Source organism: Motacilla alba, chromosome 3, assembly GCF_015832195.1.
Source record: "Motacilla alba alba isolate MOTALB_02 chromosome 3, Motacilla_alba_V1.0_pri, whole genome shotgun sequence".
NCBI classification, from domain to species: domain Eukaryota; kingdom Metazoa; phylum Chordata; class Aves; order Passeriformes; family Motacillidae; genus Motacilla; species Motacilla alba.
The window spans coordinates 77,260,142-77,283,422 of NC_052018.1; the positions used below are offsets into that span (position 1 = coordinate 77,260,142).

Genomic DNA, 23,281 nt, shown 5'->3' on the forward strand with positions numbered 1-23,281 from the left:
TGCCTGCCGCCCCATTGGGTGCCGCCTCCAGCGCACGGCGAGTGGAGGGCGGGATGGCGAGAGGAGCCGCTCCAAGGCTGCTTTACGTGAACCGCGGCCACCTATGCGGAGCGCCACGGAGGATGTCGCTTGTACACGAACGATGATCCAGCGTCGCTCTCCGCAGGGCATGCGGCAGGGAAAGAGAAGGCGCAATGGCCGTGGAACTGGAGACTGGGAATACACTTAGTGGGGGGATGCGCACAGCTGGAGGTTCTTTTGCTGTTCCGGCCGCCCCCCGCGTTGGATCCTAATGTGTGCTTTGGGATCGCTCTGTGTCGGGCTGCTGCCTCTGCGTAGTCATGAGCTACCGCCAATGCCAAACAGCTTCAAAAGTGCCCCATTTTCCCGAATCCAGAATGACTGATCGCTCGATGTCAATAGCCAGGGCAGCCGGGGCTGTGAACTGCCAAAGGGATAACCCACGGGCGTCCGCAGATCCCGGCCAGCGGGGCCCGGGGAGCGGCGGTATCCCGCGCGTCGTCGGCCGCGGCCGACAGGCGGCGCCCTCTCCCTTGGACTCCAACTCCCATCAGCCCCCGCGGACGAAACCCGTACGGGAGCGAGCTGTTCGCGCCGCGGGGCACGCCGGGAGGTGTAGTTTCGAGCGGGCGGCGCGCGGGGCGTTCTCGGCGTTGTAGGCGGGCGGGACTCGCTTTCCCGGGGGCGCCGCGCGGCGGTCGGTGACGCCGGGGCCGGAGCCGGGCCGGCGGGGCCGGGCGGGGAGCGGAGCGGGCGCTGCAGGGGGCGGCGGGGCCGCGGTGTCCGCCATGGACTCGCGGGTGTCAGAGCTGTTCGGGGGCTGCTGTCGGCCGGCGGGCGGCGGGGCAGGCGCGGCGCTGCGCGGGCGCGGGGGGGCCGCGCCTGGCGGCGGCGGTGGCTCGAAGACGAAGAAGAAGAACGGGCGGAGCCGCGGAGGGAAGGCCAACAACCCCCCGTACCTGCCGCCCGAGGTGAGCTCCGGCGACCGCCGCGTCCCGTCAGCCGCGGAGGGAACGAGGCCAGGCCCGGGGGCGGGGGGCGCTGCCGCTGAGGGGCGGGAGGGGCCGGAGGTCGGTGTCCCCCCGGAGCGGGTCGGTACCACGGCCGGACCCCGCGGGCTGGGTGGCGGGTCTGGCTGGAGGTGCCGGCGGGCCGGGGTCGAGCTGACAGCAGCCGTAGGAGCGGTCCTGCAGCCCCGGCCCCGGAGCCTGTGCCCGCCTGCCCCGGGCTCTCCTCCGGGCCGTGCTCGCGCCCCGGTGCCAGCGAGTGCCCTGCGGGCTCCACCGGACCCTGTCCGAGAGGAGTATCGCGCTGCGTGGCGTCTGTCTGCGGGCGCTTTGCCGCCCGCGACCGAAATAGCTTCGAAAATAAAGCTTTGCTCGGCTCGTAGTTCCAAACATCCCGTTTGCATCTCTCCCTCCCCGAGAGACGATCCGGTGGGTCTGAGCCCCTTTCCAGCTCCAGACGGGTTCTGGTGACTCCCTTACCGGCTAATTTGACAGCTGGTTCCTTACATAGGGCTGCAGGTGGTGTGGACAGAGGGTGAGGCACTTGTCTTGCAGCAGGAAGAAGTGGCTTTGGTAGTTCCGTAGGTGTGTGCTCAGCTGGGGCAGCTGTCACTGCTCTCAGAAAACTGTCACTGTGGGGAGTGGGGAGAATGACATTGGCTCAGACTCAATTGCTTGGCCCCCCGTCAGTGAACTTTCTGTAAAATATATAATAGCCTGTGCTGGGAGGGAGCAATTCCTCCGCAAGGCAGGCCCGGGACTCTTGGGAAGATGTGAAAACAGCGCTTTGCTACTGTTAGATCTTCTCCACGGGCAGGACTGTGCCCTGCAGCTGCAGTTGAGTTCTTGTTCCTTTCAGCTGGAGGCTGGAGAGTCCCCTGTGGTTTCAACTCAGCTTCCTGTTTCTGGCTACCCTGTGCAGTGTGTGTCCCAGCAAGTCTAGGCTTGTTGCTTTTCTAGTCTCAAGTGCCTTGGAGAAGACCCACTCCCTTATTTAGATCACAGTGCAGTAGGTGAATGAGTTTTGCTTAGAACTGGAAAGCTGATAGATGGCAAGAGAGGAAAACCTGCCACAAGTACCTTTTTCTCATGGCACAGCTCTGCTGCCAGAGAACTGAGCTGACAATTGAGAACTTCTGTTGGCCTTTTGCCACTGTAAGCACCGCTGTGGTTAAGAGCTGAGCTGGAAGGCAAGGAGAGGGCTGTTGCCTCTGCTGGCATGCAAATAGGTGTCCAGAGGAAAAGGAAGTGCTTACTCTTGCCAGCCCCATTTAGTCTGACAGGGTATGTGGCTTCCTGCGGGCTCCAACCCTTTTTTAGTGGTACTTATATTGAATCACTGGGGGAAATTACTTAAATATTGTATATCTAATTGTAAAATTAGATATTCTCTTTGGTAAGCTGAAGTCTGTTTTGGTTGAATTGAGCTTGATGAGTACCCGGACCTTTCTGTTACAACCCCATCTGGCCTTCCCTGAGAAAGTACTTCTGAGCATATTGTGTACAGACTGTCCCAATCAGGTCTGGTTCTCCAGAACTCTGGCCAGTGACTAGCTGGCAAATGAGTCATTACCTTGCTTCTTTATGTCTGTAGTCCTTCCTTGTAGAGAGAAGATACATAAGGAGGTAGAAGGGAGTCAATGAAAAACTAATTGAGTGAGAGAGAGTATCATTGAGCAGACGAGGAAGCAGAAGCTTTTGTTCTCAGACCCCTGTTTCTTTGCACATTGGATGGATGGAAGCTGCTGGATAGGGTGGAAGTGGGATGCTGGGGTTGACATTTTGACATTTTGCGGGTCATGGATGGGTGGAGGGGGGAGACTTTAAATCATATGCTGGCCTGTACCTTTTTGAAACTGGAACTCTCTCTCTCTCTGTGACTGTTAGGCTGGCCCTATTCTTTACTGTCCAGAAAAAAATTTCCCCCCGGACAGTATTACCCTTGTGCTCTAGTTTTGTCCTTTGGTGTTCATGATGTGGGATACAAACAGCACAAACAAACCATAAGGAAATTTCTAGTTGAGTGTAGGAAAGAATGGCAGAAGGCTGGGACCTAACACAGTCTCTTTCTGCCACTTTCCGTCTCTTTGAAATCTTGAGCACCAGCTTCAGAATATATGGGCAGGTGCCTGTAGAAGTCCCTGTGGGCACAGCATCTAACTCTTCTGTCTTGTTTCATTCTCTGACCAGGCAGAAGATGGAAACATCGAGTACAAGGTGAGTCTTTTGAGGTTGCAGAAGGAGGTCTTCCTCCCAGAGGGTTATTTTGCAGTGAGTAACTTCACCAAAGACAGCCTATGGGTAATATGGCCAAGTAAAGGACAGAAAAGTGGACACTGCACTAAGGAACTACCATTCATCTTCTGTGTCTCTGTGCCAAGCTTTACCCAGTCTGCTGAGCTGGAAAAGCTTGACCTCAGTACTGATTTTTAGGAATCTCTTCTAGTATGCGATGCCTACTGTATTTTTCTTGAGAGAGAGATGCAGATACCCCTGAAAATGATTTGCCACTTTCTGGTGGCTGCTCTGCCATTTGCATTTATTGGTTCCTGGATCACAGATTGATCCCAGAGTGCTGTCTTTAACCCTGCAGCAGGTAGGGTACAGATCCCTTTGTCAGGATGCAGTAAAGTCCCTTTACCATATATTTGTACCTTTGTGAAACCCCTTCTGACCTGTCCCATGGCTTCTGTTCAGACACTACTACAGGCTGTGCTTTCTAGAGGAGGGTCAGAGTTGGGAACATTGCTTGGGAATTGGGCAATGAGATTGTCTGCGTCCAGGCTGTGACTAGAACTACCCCTCTGTTACACAGCTGAAGCTGGTGAACCCCTCGCAGTATCGCTTTGAGCACCTGGTCACACAGATGAAGTGGCGACTGCAGGAGGGCCGGGGTGAGGCCGTCTATCAGATCGGCGTGGAGGACAATGGCCTGCTGGTGGGCCTCTCGGAGGAGGAGATGCGAGCCTCGCTCAAGACGCTGCGCCGCATGGCAGAGAAGTACGTGCTCCCTTTTGTCTGCAGGGCCCACCAGCGTGACTCCCTGCAGTCCCCTGAGCAGCTGGCGGCTCCATCCTACAAAGCCCCTGTATGATTGACATTCCTTCAGTCCTGAGGCTCTGGAAGCATGAGGAAAGTTATAAGGCTTTTGTCTGGAAGCTTGAGGCTCCTTCCCTGCTATCCCCAGCCTGCATCCCATTCGCTTTGTCAGCTGTTACCATAGAGGTGCAAGAGCTGTCAAGTTGAAGTGTATCTCACTCCTTCCTTTTGTCTTTGTGGCAGGGTTGGGGCTGACATTACGGTGCTGCGGGAGAGGGAGGTCGATTACGACAGCGATGTTCCAAGGAAGATAACGGAGGTGCTTGTCCGAAAGGTGCCTGACAACCAGCAGGTAGGGACCTGTGGTTTGGCCGTCTTCTCCTGCTGGAGACCTAGAGGCTTTGTATGAGCAGCTTCCTTCTGGGATGGGAGCCCAAACCCTAGAGGCACTTTGTCATAGGTTGGCCCATAGCAGATGCTTTAAAGGGCTGCCAGAGGGAGTCTTGATGATAACGCTTCTTATCTCCAAGACTGTGATTGAGAAAGATGTCAGTGCGGGAGATTGCCTGGATCAGAGGTGAAAAATTATTTCGCTTTTATGGCAGTGGTTCTGATGCAGACCCGTGTGCAAACAAGGAAGGATTTAGAGGTCTGCTGCAACAAATAGCCTTTTTTGTGATATCAAAGCCTGATACGTCACATCTCAAGTCTAGAAGTGTATCATGACTGCTGGGCAGTGGTTTGCTGTGAGCAGGAGCAGAATCTGAGCAAGGTTAAACTGCACATTGTCCCTGATGTAGGGAAACTCTCTGAGCTGCATCTCCACTGCCCAGTAGTGCTTGTGCACTCAGCACAACGGTGTACAAGTTTAATGATTTCTTTGTTCTTTTTCCTGTAGTTCCTAGACCTTCGAGTAGCTGTCCTAGGGAATGTGGACTCAGGGAAGTCAACACTGTTGGGTGTCCTAACGCAAGGAGAGCTGGACAATGGGCGGGGCAGAGCACGCCTCAACCTCTTCCGGCATCTCCATGAAATCCAGTCAGGAAGAACATCGAGCATCAGCTTTGAGATCCTCGGCTTCAACAGCAAAGGAGAGGTAAGAGAGAGCAGGTTTCTGAACTCAGAAAGCTGGAGGAGACTAGGATAACCCTCCTGTTAGAACTGTGAGTGGGACAGGAGGGAAGAGAGGTGGCACATTTCTCTGTCCCTTAAGCTGAACCGGAGTGTTGGTTGTACGTTTGCAGCAGACGCTGTTTCTTGCACGCATGGTGGATGATCTCTAGTTAGTAATTCTGACATCAAAGTGGATAGATAAGGGTTTTCTTTACTTGCCTGCTGGGGCTGCCTCTCTCACAAGCTCCTTATCCCTTAGGTGGTAAATTACAGTGACTCCCGGACAGCAGAAGAGATCTGTGAGAGTTCTTCCAAAATGATCACTTTCATTGACCTGGCTGGCCACCACAAGTATTTGAAAACAACCATCTTTGGCCTCACCAGCTACTGCCCAGACTTTGCCATGCTGGTGGTTAGTGCCAACACTGGCATTGGTGAGTGTCGCCCTGCCTGCATGGATTGAGTGCAACTTGTGAAGAGGAATGGAGAATGGGGGGAATGGGTCCTTGTCAGCTGTGAATGGCTTTCAGAAAAGTTTATTCATTTGTAAGCTTCTACTGATATCTTGTAAGCCAGTGTCTATGAGTGCCTGGGAGGGGAGTAGATCTGGGATCCTCTTACCGGCTGTAGACCACATTAAACTGTACCCTGGACTGAGAGGATTTGTTTAGGATTTGGGGCAGTGTTTCTCAGAAAAGAAAACAACTTTGAAATATTCTTAGGGGTACTGGATGCCAAAGTCTTGTAAAAAGGCATCTGGAATTCTCCCACATTTATCTCTGACATTTTTGTAACTGTCCTCTGGCAAACTTTGGTCAAAGAATGAAAAGTACTGCATCTTTCTGAAGCAGACAGATCACTCACGAAATTTCTTGGTGGTTTTTATTTTTCTGGACTGATGTTTAGTTTTGTTTAAAAGAATAACTGGACTTTTTCAATGCATGATGAACTAAGCAGTTACAGTGAAATCTCTAGAGTGGGCCCGTGGGATAGCCAGGAGACACAGCTATCAGCATAAACAAGCTACAGTGATGACTGCTGCTGCACCTACACTCTCACTTGTCTCCTGCAGCGGGCACAACACGAGAGCACTTGGGCTTGGCCATGGCCCTCAAGGTCCCCTTCTTCATTGTCATCAGCAAGGTCGACTTGTGTTCAAAAGCCACCGTGGAACGGACAGTGAAGCAGCTGGAACGAATCCTGAAGCAGCCAGGCTGCAACAAGCTCCCCCTGCTTGTGAATTCAGACGACGATGCAGTTACAGCAGCACAACAGTTTGCACAATCTCCCAAGTAAGGGACCATTCCTTTCTTCTGTTGGGAGCAGGCAATTCAGAATGGGCTGCCATGCAGATCTGGGGAAGGGTGAACACAGGAGAGGTGACTACATCTTGAAAATCTCTGCTCCTTGTCAGGTTTCCTACCTTTGCATTCTCCAAGAAGGCATTTTCCCTTCCCAAACTTTTTTCTGGGCTCTGGGAGCAAAGGCTGCATTAGAGTTACTTCTTCATGAGAAAAGTGTGTGTTGACAAGGGATTGGTGCCTCAACCAAACATTGAGGCAGGGGTTACTGTGGAGTTGTATCTACCCTTCCTGCTTTAGCCACTTACTGGTACAGTATCCATCTTCTTGTGGGTCTCAGTAGATTCAGAATCCCAGGAACCTTCTGGAACTGTGTCGTGGCTTCCTGCTTATTTTTGTCTACTTGTGTCTGACAGCATCACCCCAATCTTCACACTGTCCAGTGTTTCTGGGGAAAACCTGGATCTCTTGAAAGTCTTCCTCAACATCCTCCCTCCACTGACCAACAGTAAAGAGCAGGAAGAATTAATGCAGCAACATACAGAATTTCAGGTGGGTAAGGGTCGTTTGTTTCTAGCTCTGATACTGGACTCATTGCTGTGCCATAGGAGAGACGTTTGGGGAATTTGGACACCACAGGTAGAGATGTGGTGAACTCCTGGACTATTGAGAGACATTAAAAAAGGACTTGGTGCTTGATAAAAGCCTGATAGGCTGAATCTGTCCTAACCATGAGATGTCTGTCTCAGGATACAATCATTTCTCTGGTTGCTATTTAAAAGGAAGAGCTTTGTTCCTCTGATGGAAAGGTAGTGGGAGCTGGTGAAGCTCTGAGATGGTGTCTGATGACCAGCAGAGACATCACCTCCTTCCACACAAGAGGCAGGCTCTTTGTCCTCATTCTGGAGTGTTGTTTCATAGCTGTCAGTCTGAGCAGCTTATTCTTGTTGCCTTGCTGCAGGTTGATGAAATTTATACGGTGCCAGAGGTGGGGACTGTTGTGGGAGGAACTCTGTCAAGGTAAGTGAGCCTAGGCAGATGCGTGTGGATGTGAATGGTTGCTGGAGTTCCCACAAAGTTAGAGTCACCTGCTGCAGAAGTGGAAGCTGTGTGAGGCTCAGTTCTGATTGCTGCCAGATGACTGACCCATGTGAGAGTAGAGCTCTACAGGGTGTTGGGAAGTGACGTGAGCAGACCATTGGTCTTGTGGTGGCAAGCAGATAGTCTGCTCTAAAATTGCTGGATTAGGAATGTGTCCTGAAGCATGCTCAAAGAAGGCATGCTGGAATCTAGAGTTGGCAGAGGTTAGGCATGATCCCAAGGAGTTGCTTTCTTCCTACCTCAGGTGGGGGGAGGAAATGTAAAAGGTAGATCCTCTGATTCCAGCAGGGGTTAACTGCACACTACCTCATGAAAAGGCAGCTGTCCCTCTGTGTTCGGGAGTGATCAGAGCAGTCTGGCCATCAGCACACCCACACTGAAGGAGTGTCATCTGAGGTCTCTCCACCAGAAACAAAGCAGTGTGGCAGAGCACTGGGGGTGCAGTAGCCCCTGTCTGTACCTGGGATTCTTAAGAGTACTAGTGTGATTTTCACTCCTGCTGTAAGAAACCCTTATTCTCAGCAGCTTTGTCTCCCTGTTAGGTGGTCCAGGGTAAGAGTCCAAAGACCTGGCCCTGGGGAATTTGTTCAGGTTAATCTTGGAGGGTGAAATGTCTTTGTCTCCTGATTAACTGTGTCCTGCTCTTCTACGCTGGGCAGTGGGATCTGCCGAGAAGGGGAGAACTTGGTGGTTGGTCCCACTGACGATGGGAAGTTCCTTCGTCTGAAAGTGTGCAGCATCCAACGGAACCGCTCTGCCTGCCGCGTGCTGCGGGCTGGGCAGGCGGCCACCCTGGCCCTCGGACCCTTCGACCGCTCCCTGCTGCGCAAGGTTAGTCCTGCTCTTGCAGGGTGTTCACTGGTCCAGTGAGCAGGGCTGGAGGCTTCCCTAGGCATCCCGCATTGGTAGGGTGGGAATGAAGTAGAAATGTTTGCAGGAAACTTGCTGGAAGGGGAGGGAATGGCCAGGTTACAAATTACAGTGAGTACAAGGCTGAGAATGGGATGTAAGCCTAAGTCACAGAGTGGAGGTTTATTTGTGGTTTTGGGGGCTGTTCAGAAGCAAGAGGACTGGCCCTGACTGGTCTGAGCCTTGGGTTTTTCTGCAGGGCATGGTCATGGTGAGCCCAGAAATGAACCCCACCATCTGCTCAGTGTTTGAAGCCGAGATCGTGCTGTTATTCCATGCCACAACTTTCCGGAAGGGGTTTCAGGTGACGGTGCATGTGGGGAATGTGCGACAGACAGCTATTGTAGAGAAGATCCATGGAAAGGTAGGCCATGGGAGGAAAGGGGAGGAAGATGGACCTGTGGGGTTTGTTGGGTTTGTTAAGATTCCACTACACCCTCTAGTAAAGCTGGGGGCTGCTGGTATTTTGGATAGCTGTGTCCCTTCCTAGGAGCAGACTCTATCCCTTTGTCCTGCCCATTTGGTTGCTTTTCCTCCAAACATGTTAAAGAAGAGGGGTGAACTCTATTCTTCAGGGCTTGTGTCTTCCTGTCTCTTCTTGTGTATACAGTAATGGGAAGGGCTCAAGCCTTGCACTCTGAAGAAGGCTGCTCATTTACCTCATCTTCTTACCATCCACATGTACCTCTTCCTGCCAAGCATCAGGAAGATGCTTTGGGAAGAAGCATTGGGAGATGGGTCTAAGCTCTTCCATTTTTCTTTTCAGGACAAGCTGCGGACAGGAGAGAAGGCAGTTGTCTGTTTCAGGTTCATCAAGCATCCTGAATACTTGAAGATTGGAGCCAAACTACTTTTCCGTGAAGGAGTCACCAAAGGCATTGGGCATGTCACTAACCTCCAAGCCATCACCACCAAAGAAAACGGCCTGGAGGAGTCCCTGGGGCTTGGACAGCTGAGCTTCTGACTACCAGTAGGTCAGAGAAATCTCCACTCACCAGCACTTGGGGAGAAGGCTGGAAGCTCCTGTGGCTTTCTGAGCAATGCCTGGAGCTGCTGCTGTCCCGTTCTAGTGTGGATGTCCCTCCTCTGCACTTTGAGATGGAGCATGAGAGAGTTTCTTGCATTCAGTGCCGTACGTGGGACAAGTTAAGCATGTTCTCCACATCGCCTGCAGCTTTCATTTGGAATAGATTCCTTCAGAATAGATCAGAGGTACCTGCAGACCTGGGCAAGCAAGTATTGGCTTTGTTTACTGTTTGAAAATTGCTGGTTGGGAGGCACAGCAACCTTGAAGACAAGCAGTGATGGGATGTTTTTCCATCTCTGACACGAGGTCTGGTCCCATTTTTGCTGTCTGAGCACTGAGTTGATAACAGTGTTCTCTCCAATCATCCTTCAGTACATCCTTCTGGGCAGGGGATGGAACAGATCATGCTGTAGGGGCTTGGCTGAACCTCTCAGAATGTGTTCAAGACACTTTTTAACTGTTTGAATCTTGGTTGGCTTTAATCTGCTGTGTCCATTTGTGCATTGGTTTTGCGTTACTCCAATCTGAGTGTCTTACTGTTGGACAGATGTCCTGTTCCCACTCACATGTACACATTTCGTCAGCATCCCTCTTTATGACTTCCAGCAAGCTGTGACTGCTCTGAGTGGCACAGCTCCTGACATAACATCATGAAGACAGAGTTTGTACTTGCATCTGTTCCGTGCAGCAGCTGGACAGGAGACCATTCTGTGGAGCAGAGCAGGGCCCAGGCCTGTGCTGGTGCGAGCAGGTTGTTTCCATGGATGTTCACCTGAAGGTGCCATCTGCACATTGGGAACAGTGGTTTGCAGTGGGCTCCCTCCCTGGTGTGGCTGTTCCCAGCCCACCTTGTTCCTCACACGCTTACCTTAATGCGTGAGGAGGACAGGCTGCATTACCTACACAAAACCAGGTAACTTCTGTTTTGACAGTGGCATGATTTTTCTCTTGGAGCAAGAATTCCTTTCTTTCCATTGCCACCGGTGTTTGTTGTCAGAGGGAAGCTGATGTTGCCAGCAAGGACTCTGTATGTAGAGTGGAGCACAGGTCTCCCACTGTGTCTTGCAGCTCTGCTGTGCAGCCTGGAGGGTCCAGCAGGGTCTGTAAAGCTGTACATAGGCTTTTGGTTTTATTGTTGAGTGTTAGACCAAATGTGTCTGCTGTGAGCAAAAGGCCTTTACCAAGCCCTGCTGGTTGGTGTGCTGGCCTCCTAGCCCTGACTGAAGAGAAGGACGAGAGCCTGTGATAGCACTTGGACACCCAAGTGGCCCTTGTGCCATGCTGAGAGCAGGTTCTGCTGCTGGGCTGCTGGCACAGGCACTGCTGTGTGGGGCCGTGGGTCTGCACTGGGCGAGGCCATCGTGGGGTGGGAAGGTGGGGGCTGTACCCTGCCAAGAGCATGCTGAGGTGGGGGGAAGCCTGTCAAGGGGTGGCATAAAGGAAGGCAGCTTAATAGTTGCAGGAGTGACCTGTCCCTTGGGAGCACCTGAAAACTGAAACCACGGGAAACCACCTTTCAGCACCTGAAACCAGCTGAAAACTGCTGCATCCCCAGCAGAGAGAAAGGAGTTGCTGGCTCAGGGTCACTGCTCAAGCGGGATCACTTTTTTCTCCCATTCTGGCAGTGGGCTGGGTATTTCAATACCACAGTCTTTTCACCAATGCCTGCAAGAACAAGCCCCAGCTGCCAGCAGGCTCTTCCGTTTGGTGCTAGTGGGTCACAAAGAGAGCTGACTGGGGGTGGGGGCCTCCAGCTCTTTGCACTCTTTTGCACTGGTGTTTTCTGCCCCAAAGGGGGGTGCTGTGACCTTTTCTGAAACAGCTGATGGCTGGTCTCACCTCATCCCTGCCATCTGTGGCATGACTGTTCTTGGTGCCATGCTCTTCATAATTGCTGTTTTGTTGTCTTGAATTTTTCTAATGCTGGGGATTGTCCCTGTTCTCCAAGCATCTATATAAATGTACAGAATAAAGATGTTTTATTGAGCTTGCTGGCTGAGTTGTACAATGAGTGAGGGTGGAGCCGGGCTCTTACCCTGCTGCCCTTGGAGCTGGGTCACAGTTGGAGCTGGCTACCCTTCACCCATTCCTAAGCTTCCTGCGTTCAGCCCTATAAATACTGCGCCGTGGTGTGGAAAGAATGCACGCGCTGCTGTTTACAATCTTGTGCTCCCGGCTTATCTGAGTAAGCCTGGGTGTGCAGCCTGAGGTGACAGGGAGCCACGTCACCCTGAACACAGCACTTTGGGCCGTTGTGGGCGGAACGGGCGGTGGCGAGAGCCTCCTCACAGTCACAAATTCCCCCAGAGCCTAATTAAAGAGACGCTTTCTAGGGCACACATCTAACCAGTGATTTGTTTCTAAAATAGCTTTGACCTTATCAAGGGGTTCGTGACTGCCTTGTCTCCATGAGAACAGGTTGTTCCCTTGGGAGGAGTAGAGGCAGAAAGGTTTCCCTGTGGAGATGACTTGTGACCGAAAGGATTTGCCTCTTCTAGAGTTGTTTTTGTGTCAGATAGTGGCATCTGCAGAGTCCAGTCCTGCCAGACACTTAGGAAATGAGATGTGCCACTGTCACAGGAGATGAGACAATCCTGCCAGACTGGTTGCTGTTTCTCTACACTTGAGGACTTTGGGAAATTTGTCACTTCGCAATGTTAGGACTGTCATTAGTGGGAGTGACTTCATAATTCCTTCCTCTACCGACTACCAGAGCTGCACACACCAGAATGAGTTTCTTGTTGTTCCAAGGAGCCAAATCTCATGACTGTGTTGTCAAGTATTAGACTCCACTGACAGTAATGTAGCAGCATCCCAGCGCAGGCTGTCTGCTGGAAGGAGAGAGCAGCTCAACAGCTGCATTTATGATGATGCAGTTCAGAAAGCAGCACAGAGATACACAGCTGCAGTCTGCATCATTATCTGCTGCCTGAAAGGCTCCTTCCCCCCGCTGCCCAAGGAAGGGAAGCCTGCAGCTGATGAAACTCCTTGAAATTCGATTCCTAACCCCACCCAGAGCTGCCTTGACGTGGCACATTCTTCCCCCCGCCCAAAGAGCCACGTTCAAATTACTGGCAGCAGAGCTTCTGGCGGGCTCCAGGCAGCTCGCAGTGTAGCAGAGCTGAGTCCTGGCAGGCAGCTGAGGGCACTTCTCTTGCCCTGGAGCCAGTCTCACCCTCTCTCTCTCAGTGCCTGCTCGTCCCCTCCATGATACTCTGCTTTGTTGGCTGTTGTAATCTGTGGAGCTCTGGAGTGGCCACTGTACTGTGGCCTCCGGCTCAGAGAGCTGAACAAGTCATTTGGCAGAGCCCAGTGACAACAGGTACCTGCCAGCAAGTTGTATCTAGTATCACTCAGAGTCTGGGAAGGAGGAAAAATGTGGCTATGCAATCTACACCAAACAAAAGCTTTCACAGTGTTCTTTGTGACTCTTGGCATATTTTCTATCCCTTCTAGTGAGGGCTCAACAGCTATGTGTCAACAGCAATTATTATGAATTAATGCAGAGTTTTCAAAGAGCCCACCAAAAAGTATGCCTATGCAGTTACTGCTTCCTTAAATCTTTTATGACAGGAGCAGTCTTTCTTGTGTACTCCTGAGCTGCTGATAACCATAATGCAATGGACTGCTGCACAGAGGGAATTATTAAACCATGTATAACATAAATCCTGGGGTGTGGGAAGGAGGGAATAAAAATCACTGTCTTCCAGGTGGAGGGGAGAAGGAACAACTGGGCTAAGCTACCACATATAAATTACGCAGTAAGGGCAAGGCCTGCAACTGCAGCCAGAGTAGAACTACGAGTTGAAGGTTTTATACAGAGTGATTAGACAGGGGTTCAAGCCAAGGCTTAGCTGGAGATTCCCTGGGATAAGCTGCTGCACTTACAGTAGCTGCTTTTATAGGAGGAACAGAATTACTGAGCAATGATGGCATGCAAATACCTATGGTAAGAGGTGAGGGTACCATGCAGCTTCTAGTAGCACCAGGCAAGCTTAGCTGCCACCAGCTAAACAGACCACATCTACACAATTCATGAGTTCCAGTTCTTTTTAGACTTGGGGTAAAGATAATTTACTAGACTTTTTGGCATTAAAACCTGACAGGCAGCATAAAAACTTTTAACTGTATTTAAAAGTACTGGTTCCTTAAAAACACTGATTATTTAAAAATACTGATTCTTTAAAAACACCCAGTGTGGCTGAGAGTTAAGGAGGTAAGGGCTTAAAGAAAAAATCTAAAGTTCTTGTCACGCCTTCTTTGGGTCGTTTTGTACTAGATCCTGCTGGAGTCTTGGGCTTGTTCTTTGCCTTGGCAGGAGACCTGGAAGCCACAGCCTTTGCATTGGGAGCTGCTTCTGGAGCCATGGGAGGGCTGGGCTCCAGGAAAGAGCTTTGCAGCTCCAGAGCAAAGTGGTAGTCCATGTGCTCTGGGAACTCCCACACCAGCACGAGCTGGCCACACTTCTCACAGCGCTGCTGGTCCCCTGGAGAGGCAGGAGGCAGCAGGGTAAGCTCAGGAGAAGGTGGCAAATTCTGCTCATTTCCCTCCACAGCTGGCTGTAATTTCAGAAGGGTCCTGGAGCTGGGTGGAGTTGAGGGTGTTTGTGTAGCATCTGATGGCAACTTCTCCCGGCAAAGCCTCTTGTATAGAGAAGAAGGGCTGGCATCACTGGGATCCTGCTTCACAGGGGACTCCAGGTCACACTGTACAGAGCCAAGTCCAACAGGCAAGCCAACAGCAGCTCTGTCTTGGTGCTCTGGGGAGATGGGCACAGCTGGCTCTGCAGTGGCAGCAGTGGGCAAGCTGGTTGCTGCCACTGCCTGTGACAGCTGCCGTTCTGCTGCCTTTTGGAAGAATGACTCAATAGCACTGGCTGGCTTCTGCCGAAGCTCTTTGCTCGGGCTCCTAAAGAACTTGACCCCGGCCCTCCCACAAGACGTGGGGTTTTGGCTGGTGGTCGCAGTGCCATCAGGCTGGGCATCACCCGTCAGGAAGGTGGTAATGCCCGTAGAGAGGGTGACAGGCTCCGAGAACTTGCTTGCTGAGAGCTGCACTGAAATCAGCGGTGGAGACCTGCAAAGGACAGACCAACATCAGCTCAGACACCAGCCTGGAAAGCAAGAAATCTTTTGAGGTAAGACTTTAAACAATACAAAACATTCACAGACAGGGGAACTGCAGTATCTGGCAAGGCTTGGGACAGATGTTTGCTCTGACAAAGTTAGTATTGCTACCTCCAGAACAGACATAGCAGGCTGTTCTGGGCAAAGCGGAACCCCTCTTTCCAAAGCAGCAATTCCTTAAGTAAGGGCATTGGAGCAGGAGCAGCCAACTGCCAGCCTGGATTTTCAGTCCACTACAGGCTGAAGCTGCTGTGAGAGGAGAGCACGCTAAGGGAGCAGCAGCCTTGTCAGAGTTAACAGACAGGACCTTCTTTCCTTCACTGCAGAGCACAAGGAAGGAAGGAAGAAAATGCTGAAGGAGTTGTGCACTTTCATTTTTCTTCCTGCCCCAACGGCTTCCTCACAAAAAGCTTTGTCCTTAGGGTAGGACAACAAGGCTTAGCTAATTTCTTTAGCCCAGCAGGGCCAGGACAGTCTCGCTTCAGCTGGACAAATCCCAGCCAGTAGCAATCCTAACTCCAAGTACAGAAGTGTCTCACCAGATGTGGGGCCAGGCTGTTCTACCGCTGAAAGGTCTCTGCACTCTACTGTGAGGGTGCTGGGAATCACTTTTCCTGCCACTCAAATTAACTTGAGTTCCTTTCCAATAGGTCTCTGGCTCATCCAGTACCCCCTACATCAGAACCAGTCCTGACAGAGGTGACCCACTTTGTCCCACACTCACCACGCTGCCTGGTGAGCCCCAGCCACGTTGCAGGTTTGGATGAGGGTGAAAGCATCGTTGCACATTTTCTGTGCGTCATAGCGGGACAGGGCACACAGGCGTGACACGCGGGTGTCCCCTTGCTGGCGGATCACCACCATCAGCTGCCGGGCCACGCGGTGGTTCTGCCGGGAGAGAAGAGCTGTGCTTCCAGCGACTCCTGCAGGAACGGGCAGGAACAGCCGAGGGGACTGTTCCCTGCCTGGAGCCCTGCCCAGCCCCCCACCCCCCTGCCATCTCTCGAGCGTGGGACAACATGTCCTGCCCGGCCTGATTGCCAAGGGATGGGATACACCACAACAAGTGCTTGCACAGCTGTGCCACACAGGATGGGAAGCAGCTAGTCCTTGCTTTCCCTCAAAGGCAGCTCCACAGTTTTACTGCCCCCCCTGCAGTGCCAAAGCTGGTGGATTGCTCCCACTCTGGCCTGCAGTCCCGGTAGGAGCACAGCGCTCCCTCTCACAGCCCACGGGCACGCCTGTGTCAGCCAAGGGCTTGCAAAGGAGCAGCAGTGCAGCAGAAGGAAGGTGCGGTGGCTTTCAGATCCCTGCATCCTAAAGCATGGGACAAGGACTGTTCTTAACCCTGCAGTGTTCTGGGGCAAAATCATCATGCCTAGCCATGATCCTGCACACCTCTCTTCTTGGGACACCTCAGCACACAGGCACACTTCTGTGGGTGAGCAATTTCCTCCCCTGCCACATACCACCCTCAGCCTCCTGCAAACCACTCATGGTGCAAATGCACTATGTGCCTCCTTGTGTCCCTGTGCCCCCGCTCCTTACCTGGCTCCTGTCCTTGTTCAGTCTGGACTCCAGCTCCAAGGCCAGCTGCAGGAGCCAGTGCTGCACCTGGACAAAGCAGGGGTAACAGACAGGTTGGGCCTCTGCTCCCAGCAGTACCACAGTACAAGGGGAATGCTGGTGGGGGATCAGACTGGAATGGACGTATTATTGTACGGCCCTATATCTGTAGTAGACCTTGAGAAATCCGTCCAGCTGAGATTCAACACTGCAGGCAAGGACATTGTAGATACCATACAAGCCCTGCATTACTACTAGACTCTGCTAGGTAATCTAGGTTCCCTGTCCTGGATTTCTCTTTCCATCTTCCTACAGCTCAGTGGGAACATCTCCCCAGCTAATAGCTAAAGTGCATCCTGCCTCTTTCTTTGGGCTAGTTACCTTCCTTCTAGCAACCATGCTCTTGAAGCTTAGCACTGTGAATAACTTTCGAACAGCACAGGCCCAGTTTTGCTCATGGAAATTACAACTAGGATGGACCTCTTTGTGCAGGAGTTTGTCAATGCATTTCTGTCAACAGGGACTTCCAGAGCTCAGTCAATGCATTTCTGTCAACAGGGACTTCCAGAGCTCAAACCACTTTCTTCCACTGATCCTCTAGTCTGAGTTTCAGGGCATAATTGTGCAGAAAAGCAGCAGTTTTGCAAGCTAGTCTTTTTTTAGTATTCTTATCTTCTCTAGTGTGAAAGCCAAGCCTTATGCTAGATGTAGGCTTCTCCTACCGCCTTCTGTGTGGCCAGGGCTGACTTCCCAGGGAAATTCTTGCTGCAGCCAATAGACTGGGGCAGGTACCGGTTTTTGACAGGTTCCTCTTCAATTCCTCTGCACAAGTCATAGAGCCAAGACCTGAAAGCCACAGGGAAGGAAGGCATGAGGTTAGGGCAGCTACAGACAGGCAGGCATCACTGGGAGCACATCAGTCTCCTGCTGAACCCAGCTTTCAACTCAGGGCAAGCGGTGACTGTCTCTCATCTTCAACTCTACAGTCACAACCTGAATAGGCAGGATTCCTTCAGGCCACAACTGCCTGTCAGCAGAACTCCTCCACCTCTTCTCCTGAAGTGGCAACAGTTCACCAGTCTGCAGGGCTGTCCAACCGCTGTTCTGGGCCCAGAAGTTGTGTTTCTGGCTCCAGCCTAGCCTTGTAATTTCCTCTATGATGAGACTGTCAAGACTGCCCTCCCTCCAGCCTGCAGAGAACCAGCCCTTTGACTCCATCCTCGGATGCTGTAGAGGAAGGCTGAGGCACTGGCTGACAAGCAAAATATTATCCTGGGGAGGGTGCCTGGGAACAGGCAAGACTGGAAACCTGCTGTGGGCCTGATAGATCAATGCTTCCCAAAGATGTCACTGAAGTTTTGCCTTCCAACCTTCCTAATCACAGCAGAACAAGGTTCTGTGACTGAAATAAAGTCTCGAGCCAAGTTGTGGTGAGTGGTTCATCATTACCCGGTTTTGTCTCCAAAATGTGTCTGGAGCTCAGTCTCACTGAACTGTGTCAGCTCCCCGATGTACTCGACTCCTAGGATGTCTGTGATGGCAGTGCCAAGCTTGCCTCCCAGGTTACGGCTACGGCAGAGAAACAAAGAAAAAAACACAAATGAAGCATCATGTGGAGACTGTGACAAGTCTCGTTGCAGCAGCTGTTCCTAGGTAAGGACAACTAGAAGCTGCTAGGAACTAGCAGGACAAAAGGAACACCTGGCACTTCTGCTCACAGTAAAAGGACACATAGGAGTTGATGTAGGAACTGCTCCTTAGGTCTCCCATTTTTAGTGCTTCTCCCTCAGTTCCATCTGATCCCAAACCATGCTCTGAAGAATGCCTCACATACAGCTTCCTTCCTCCTACACAGACAGGACCCTTTCCCATACACATCCCTCTCCATCCCTTGCAAGACACAGAAAGCAGAGAGCAGCAGTGCAGGTCTGGAGAGCAGGATTAGGGATCCATTCCTCTGGAGCAGCAGGAAAGTACTTGTGCACAGTGTGGATGCTCAAAAGCAAACCACATCTGCTCTCTGTGAGGACAGCTGTCAGTCACACTGGGGAACAGCTATGAGCTGTGAGCTCCTTGCTCACAGTTGCTTCTGGCTTACACCTATGCACCCCAGCAGACATCCTGAGCACAGCCTTACCCCAGGAAAGGATACCCACAGGCTGCTAGTTAGAAGCAGCCTCCTCTGTTTGTTAGGAGCACTGACAAGCAGTTACTGTGGAGCTGAGAGCCTCTGCTGGCTGCTCTCAGTGAGATCATACTGCTGTCCTGAGGTGGCCAGGAGCAGCCCCGGGCTGCACTACAGCAGCGGCTCCCTGGTACTTACATGCTGCTGACGGGCAGTTGGCTGAAGAGCTGCGGCACAAATCGTGCAGACACCAGTGTCTGGCGGTTGGGCTTGTTCAACCCACAGGCCAGTTTTGCCAGTGTCTGTAACACAGAAGAGGGTGGAAACTCAGTTATTATACACTGTGCACTGCCTAATGTGACTCTACCAAACAGCTCGTGCTGCATGACCTCTTAAGAGCTGCCTTTGGAATAGCTGCTAGGAATATGCGCAGGGTGCACCACTGCTTGCTCTTAGGCAGTATCCACCTCGGGATTTGACATGCATTAGCTGGGTACTATGAAAGCAAAGCTGCTTCCAGGCTTTAGTTCTGTGCATTGCTGGACTCCTGCTCCAGGCAGATAAAGATCTTTCATCTGTTGTGGTTGCTATCATTTTCCATCAGGCAGGCATGCTAGAACTCCCACAGCACGCCCATCGTCCTCCCCCAGGCTATGTCTCTCACTATGCCTTTTTCCTTCATCTTTTGTTCGTCTTGCTTTTTCTCAATGTCACTATTTTAATCTTCTCTCTGTGAGGTCTGCAACAGCATAGTGCTGCAAAAGGAAACCTTTAAAATGCAGAATTGCTAACCTGGAAGGCATGTTCTCATATAAAGCTTCCCTTCCCACTCTTAAGCTACCACAGGGTCAAAAATACACAGACTAGCTTGAATTACATTTAGCTGGGTGTTTGAGGTTTTACTGAACAACTCTAATAACTTTCTCTTTCAGTGTTTTGCCACACATCCTGTAATTAAGCAAAATTTCTTGCCTGCCCATTGAGCTATGACCTTTATTAACAGCCCATTTTACAGGCTTACATACATTTGAAATCGTTTCTAGACAAAGTAGATCCCTTTTCAGATGTCCAATCACTGTTTTTCTTGTCTGGCTGGAGACTTCCAAGTTTACCCACCTCATAAAGTGACGTGCTGCAAGCGAAACCAGTCACTGAGACTTCATGGGGAGAAACCATTTACTTTTTCTGACACCTTCTGTAAACTGCACGTGCTGAAACAGGATTTGGCATTTCTACAAGAGCACTTATATTACTGACTCATCCTGCTGCTTGTCCACAACAACTCCAGGCTACTTCCTGACTTACTGTGACTTAGCCAAAATCCTGCTGGTTGCTTTTTTTCTATAAACCACAAAAACAGTCAATGAGCATAAGAGGAGCATAAGAAGCAATGTTTGGTGATTTCAGACTGATTCTAAGCTTTTTCAAGCTCAAAATTTTCAATTCTAATTTAATCTCAGAACTTTCACAGCCCAAGCCCTAAGCCCCATCTGTGCAACACCTGAAATCATACAGCTGTTCCCTCTCTGCAGGCCTCAGTGAGAATAGTGGCTCTTAGCAGACCTCAGACAGATCGCCCCGAGATCCCACTCTCAACATCCCAATTTGAGTGCACCTCACTGAACAAAATCATTATGGGAAACAGTAATGTTTTCTTCAGCTACATGCATGCTCTTCAGACAACTTCAGCCGTGTTGTTTGCCACAGTGTCATCATCATTTTATTCAGCCCAGAGTGAGGTGTGTTAGAAACCTTAAGGTTGGGCACCTCACATCTGTAGTCTTTCTTGCACGTTTGGCCACTTATGCTGTCAAGGAGGGCACATAAATGAATTTGGCATGAGTGGTTCTTGAGAAAACCATGCTGTTATCCTCCAGGTGCTTCCAAATTTTTTTGTCTCATTCATCATGTCGGTTCCTGGTGTACTCTAACAAGGTACTTCTTTGGGAAAACCAGTTTTTTGGGAGAGTTTTCTGTAGAAAAAACACAAGCATAAAGCAGATAATCTTCACCTTGAGTTTCAGGCAACAGTCACTGTAGCCTGAGAATGGTTTTTACTGACACAAATTCCCAGATCCTCAGCGGCAGAAGAACACCAGATTGGGGCACTGAGGTGAGCTGGGTTGCTTTTCCTCTTTCTGGTGAGTCAGTGTTTACCCTGCTGGCCGTGGGGATTTGGGTGATGCTCAGCCAGCTGCCAAGAGCAGCCACAGCAGCTCTTGGTGCATGACAGCAGCTGCAGAAACAAACGGACTTTGATGACTTTGATGCTGTAGCTGCAGAGGGTTTCCTGCTGGGAGGAAGGCGGGCTGGTTTACTGAGAGCACCTCTTTTGTTCTGCAGAAAAGGTTTGTACCCGTCGAGGTGAGCTGGCTGTGGAAGCACAGCACAGGGTTCTGCACAGTCACAAATATGCTGTGGTGATCTCTGCACTGTGCTTGCTGCTACAGATACACAGCTCTTCAAGGATAGCACAGTACATCACAATGTCCTTACTCTTAAAAAAATAATAAAAAAAAAAAAGCTGGCATAGAAAATGGAAGCAGTGAGAAGCTGCTAGGAATATCAGGGAAGTTCTCTGTTATTCTTGACTAAAGAAAGCAAAAAGGCAAATTGAACATACCTCCCACTATAAATTTCTACACCAGTGACGTTCCTCAGCTAGCTCATTTCTGCCTCAAAGTCTCTGCTAGTTTCAGACTAAGTCAGTGCAGAACCAGTTCCAATCCCTGTGTACAGCTGGCAGTAGTACCAGCTGTTTCTGCAGCAGTCAATGAAATATATCTTCCTTGAACTCCAAAGCATCCATTTAGTCCTCATTTTCTTTTTTTTTTTTTTAAGTGTCATAGCTTGCCTTTATAAAGTCATTACTGTATAAATAAGCCCCTCTTCTGCAGAGCAAAAGGGATGTCTCAGCAAACCAGCCTGCATTTCACCCAGCAGGAAATCCTCTGTAGCTGCAGCATCAAAGTCCGTTTGTTTCTGCAGCTGCTGTCATGCACCAAGAGCTCCCGTGGCTGCTCTCGGCAGCTGGCTGAGCATCACCCAAAACCCCATGGCCAGCAGGGTAAACACTGACTCACCAGAAAGAGGAAAAGCAACCCAGCTCACCTCAGTGCCCCAATCTGGTGCTCTTCTGCCGCTGAGGATCTGGGAATTTATGTCAGTAAAACTGGCTACAATGACTGTTGCCTGAAACTCAAGGTGAAGATTACCTGCTTTATGCTTCTCTTTTTTCTGTCCTCCACTTCTGGAGGACTTGAATCCCTTTTGTTCCTAGTGAGCTCACTCATTAGGGTACACCAGGAATCCAGGCAATAAATGAGTGGATTGCTGACTGCCCAGGCCACAGCTCTAGGGAAGCAACTCCTCCTGTTCCCAGATGTCTTATAATTTCTCTGAAGGTGTGATCACATATGGTTGCATTCCCAACTTGGTTGGTCTTCTACAGGAGACTTGTAAGTATAGGAGAGCATCTATAGCGTGTTCTGACTCTGCAACCCAGAAGAAAGCAGGCTGACGTGTTATGCACGTACCTTGTTGTGCGAGATGCCAGCTGAACACCTGAATCCGGTAGCTTCTTCCACTGCCACCCTAATTTCTTCCACAATTACTGCGCCCATGGTCAGCTGCAGGTCAGGACAATCTGGGTTATCGAAAGACAGCGACGCCAGCCACTCGTCCAAACCACGTTGCCGCAGCTCCTCTAGAAAAGGGACACAAAAGGGATCAAGGGGACGCGATATGGCACTTCTTGCTGAGCCCAGCAAAGGGACCCGCAGCAGCCGGTCCCAGCCAGTAGCCAGTAGCCGCAGGCTTCCGTAAGCCCGTTCCAGCCACAGGGAGGAGAAGAGGCACTTTAAAAGCCATTCGCTGCGGAAAACGCAGACCCCATTTACCACGCTCTCGATTCGGGGGAGTCAAAGCAGGCGGAGTGGGCGCTTCCCGGGGGGCGGGGGTCGGTGCGTACCCTTCCCGCCGGGATCAGCTCGGTGCGCGTCCTTCCCGCCGGGATCGGGGCCGGGCTCCGCGGGCAGTCCCTGCACGAAGGTGCTGGGCAGCAGCGCGGCCGGCAGGGGGCGCCCGCGCAGCTCGCGCAGCCGGTGGCGCGCGCTGCCCGTCAGGTCCAGGTACGCCTCGTCGATGCTCGCGCGCTCGATGGCGGCGAAGCGCGACAGCACCCGCATCACCTCCGCGCTGGCCTCCCGGTACCTGCCGGCCGGCGGACACGCGCTCAGCCGCCGCCCCGCGCCACCGGGGAGGCCCGCGCCGCCGCCGCCACCCCCGGCCCCCGCTCTCACCGTGTGAGGTCGGCCTTGCCCCGCGCCTGCGGCACCCGGGCCAGCGCCAGCTCGGGGCACAGAGCCCGCGCCTCCGACGCCCACATCCCGCGGGACACGCCGAAGGCGCGCGCCTCGTAGCTCACCGCGATGATCCTGCCGAGACACGGAGGTGAAGTGCAGGGCGGGCCCGGCCCCGCGGGGAGCGGGGTGGGACGAGGAGCCGGGGTCGCCAAGCCGGCTCGCCTACCTACCCGCCGCCCTGCCACTCGGTGTACTGCACCACGGCGCAAGGGCGGCCGCGCAGCTGCGGGTCGAGCCGCTGCTCCACCTGCATGAAGAAGCAGTCCATGTCTACCAGGGCCACCACGCGCTCCCGGCCCCGAGACATCCCGCCGCCGCCACCGGCTCCCGCCCAACTGAGGGAATGATTGAATAACCGCCCGCTCGGTGAGGCGGAGAGCCCCGCCTCGGCCCACCGCTCTGCGGCACCCGTACTTTCCTCCTGGGGCACGCCGGGAGTCGTAGTTCTCCAGGGTGCGGTGGGGCGTGCGCGTGTCCCCGCCGCGACGGTGCGCGGCGCCCGCGTTCTTCGTCTGTCCCCGTGCCCCCCCAAGGCGCATGCGCGGAGCTGCGTCCCGGCCGCCCCGCTCGTCCCTCCCGTGG

General features: G+C 52.1%; 2 protein-coding genes across 7 annotated transcripts; one reads left to right on the forward strand and one right to left on the reverse strand.

Moving 5' to 3' along the window:
• Positions 1-3: 3 nt before the first annotated feature.
• GTPBP2 (GTP binding protein 2) lies at positions 4-11,503 on the forward strand. The gene is made up of 12 exons (XM_038133457.1): positions 4-992; positions 3,219-3,245; positions 3,844-4,028; positions 4,311-4,419; positions 4,966-5,163; positions 5,440-5,614; positions 6,253-6,472; positions 6,898-7,033; positions 7,443-7,501; positions 8,242-8,413; positions 8,691-8,855; positions 9,258-11,503. Exons 1-12 carry the CDS (start codon positions 810-812, stop codon positions 9,453-9,455), a joined length of 1,827 nt encoding a protein of 608 aa, XP_037989385.1. The 5' UTR covers positions 4-809; the 3' UTR covers positions 9,456-11,503.
• A 2,143-nt stretch (positions 11,504-13,646) lies between these two features.
• On the reverse strand, positions 13,647-23,260 carry POLH (DNA polymerase eta). 6 transcript variants are annotated; one of them, XM_038133447.1, is made up of 11 exons: positions 23,114-23,260; positions 22,866-22,946; positions 22,637-22,771; positions 22,306-22,547; positions 21,872-22,041; positions 18,534-18,637; positions 17,660-17,779; positions 16,933-17,056; positions 16,193-16,258; positions 15,369-15,532; positions 13,647-14,594 (listed from the first exon to the last, which is right to left on the reverse strand). In XM_038133447.1, exons 1-11 carry the CDS (start codon positions 23,236-23,238, stop codon positions 13,727-13,729), a joined length of 2,199 nt encoding a protein of 732 aa, XP_037989375.1. In that variant the 5' UTR covers positions 23,239-23,260; the 3' UTR covers positions 13,647-13,726. The 6 variants fall into 6 exon arrangements, with proteins under 6 accessions (XP_037989375.1, XP_037989377.1, XP_037989378.1 ...); XM_038133449.1 differs by lacking the exon at positions 23,114-23,260 and adding an exon at positions 23,056-23,097; XM_038133450.1 differs by lacking the exon at positions 23,114-23,260 and adding an exon at positions 23,056-23,082 and having other exon boundaries at positions 22,870-22,946.
• Between the last annotated feature and the right edge of the window lie 21 nt (positions 23,261-23,281).

Bases quoted from the DNA above. Each gene is read 5' to 3' on its own strand.
- POLH (XM_038133445.1), bottom strand. From the start codon at position 23,238: ATGCGCCTTGGGGGGGCACGGGGACAGACGAAGAACGCGGGCGCCGCG. The intron at 15,533-16,192 runs GTAAGGAGCGGG...CTCTCCCGGCAG, and splicing joins TGAACAAGGACAGGAGCCAG to AACCACCGCGTGGCCCGGCA. The intron at 14,595-15,368 runs GTGAGTGTGGGA...TGTCCTTTGCAG, and splicing joins GGGGCTCACCAGGCAGCGTG to GTCTCCACCGCTGATTTCAG.
- GTPBP2 (XM_038133457.1), top strand. From the start codon at position 810: ATGGACTCGCGGGTGTCAGAGCTGTTCGGGGGCTGCTGTCGGCCGGCG. The intron at 4,029-4,310 runs GTACGTGCTCCC...TCTTTGTGGCAG, and splicing joins CTGCGCCGCATGGCAGAGAA to GGTTGGGGCTGACATTACGG. The intron at 7,034-7,442 runs GTGGGTAAGGGT...GCCTTGCTGCAG, and splicing joins AGCAACATACAGAATTTCAG to GTTGATGAAATTTATACGGT.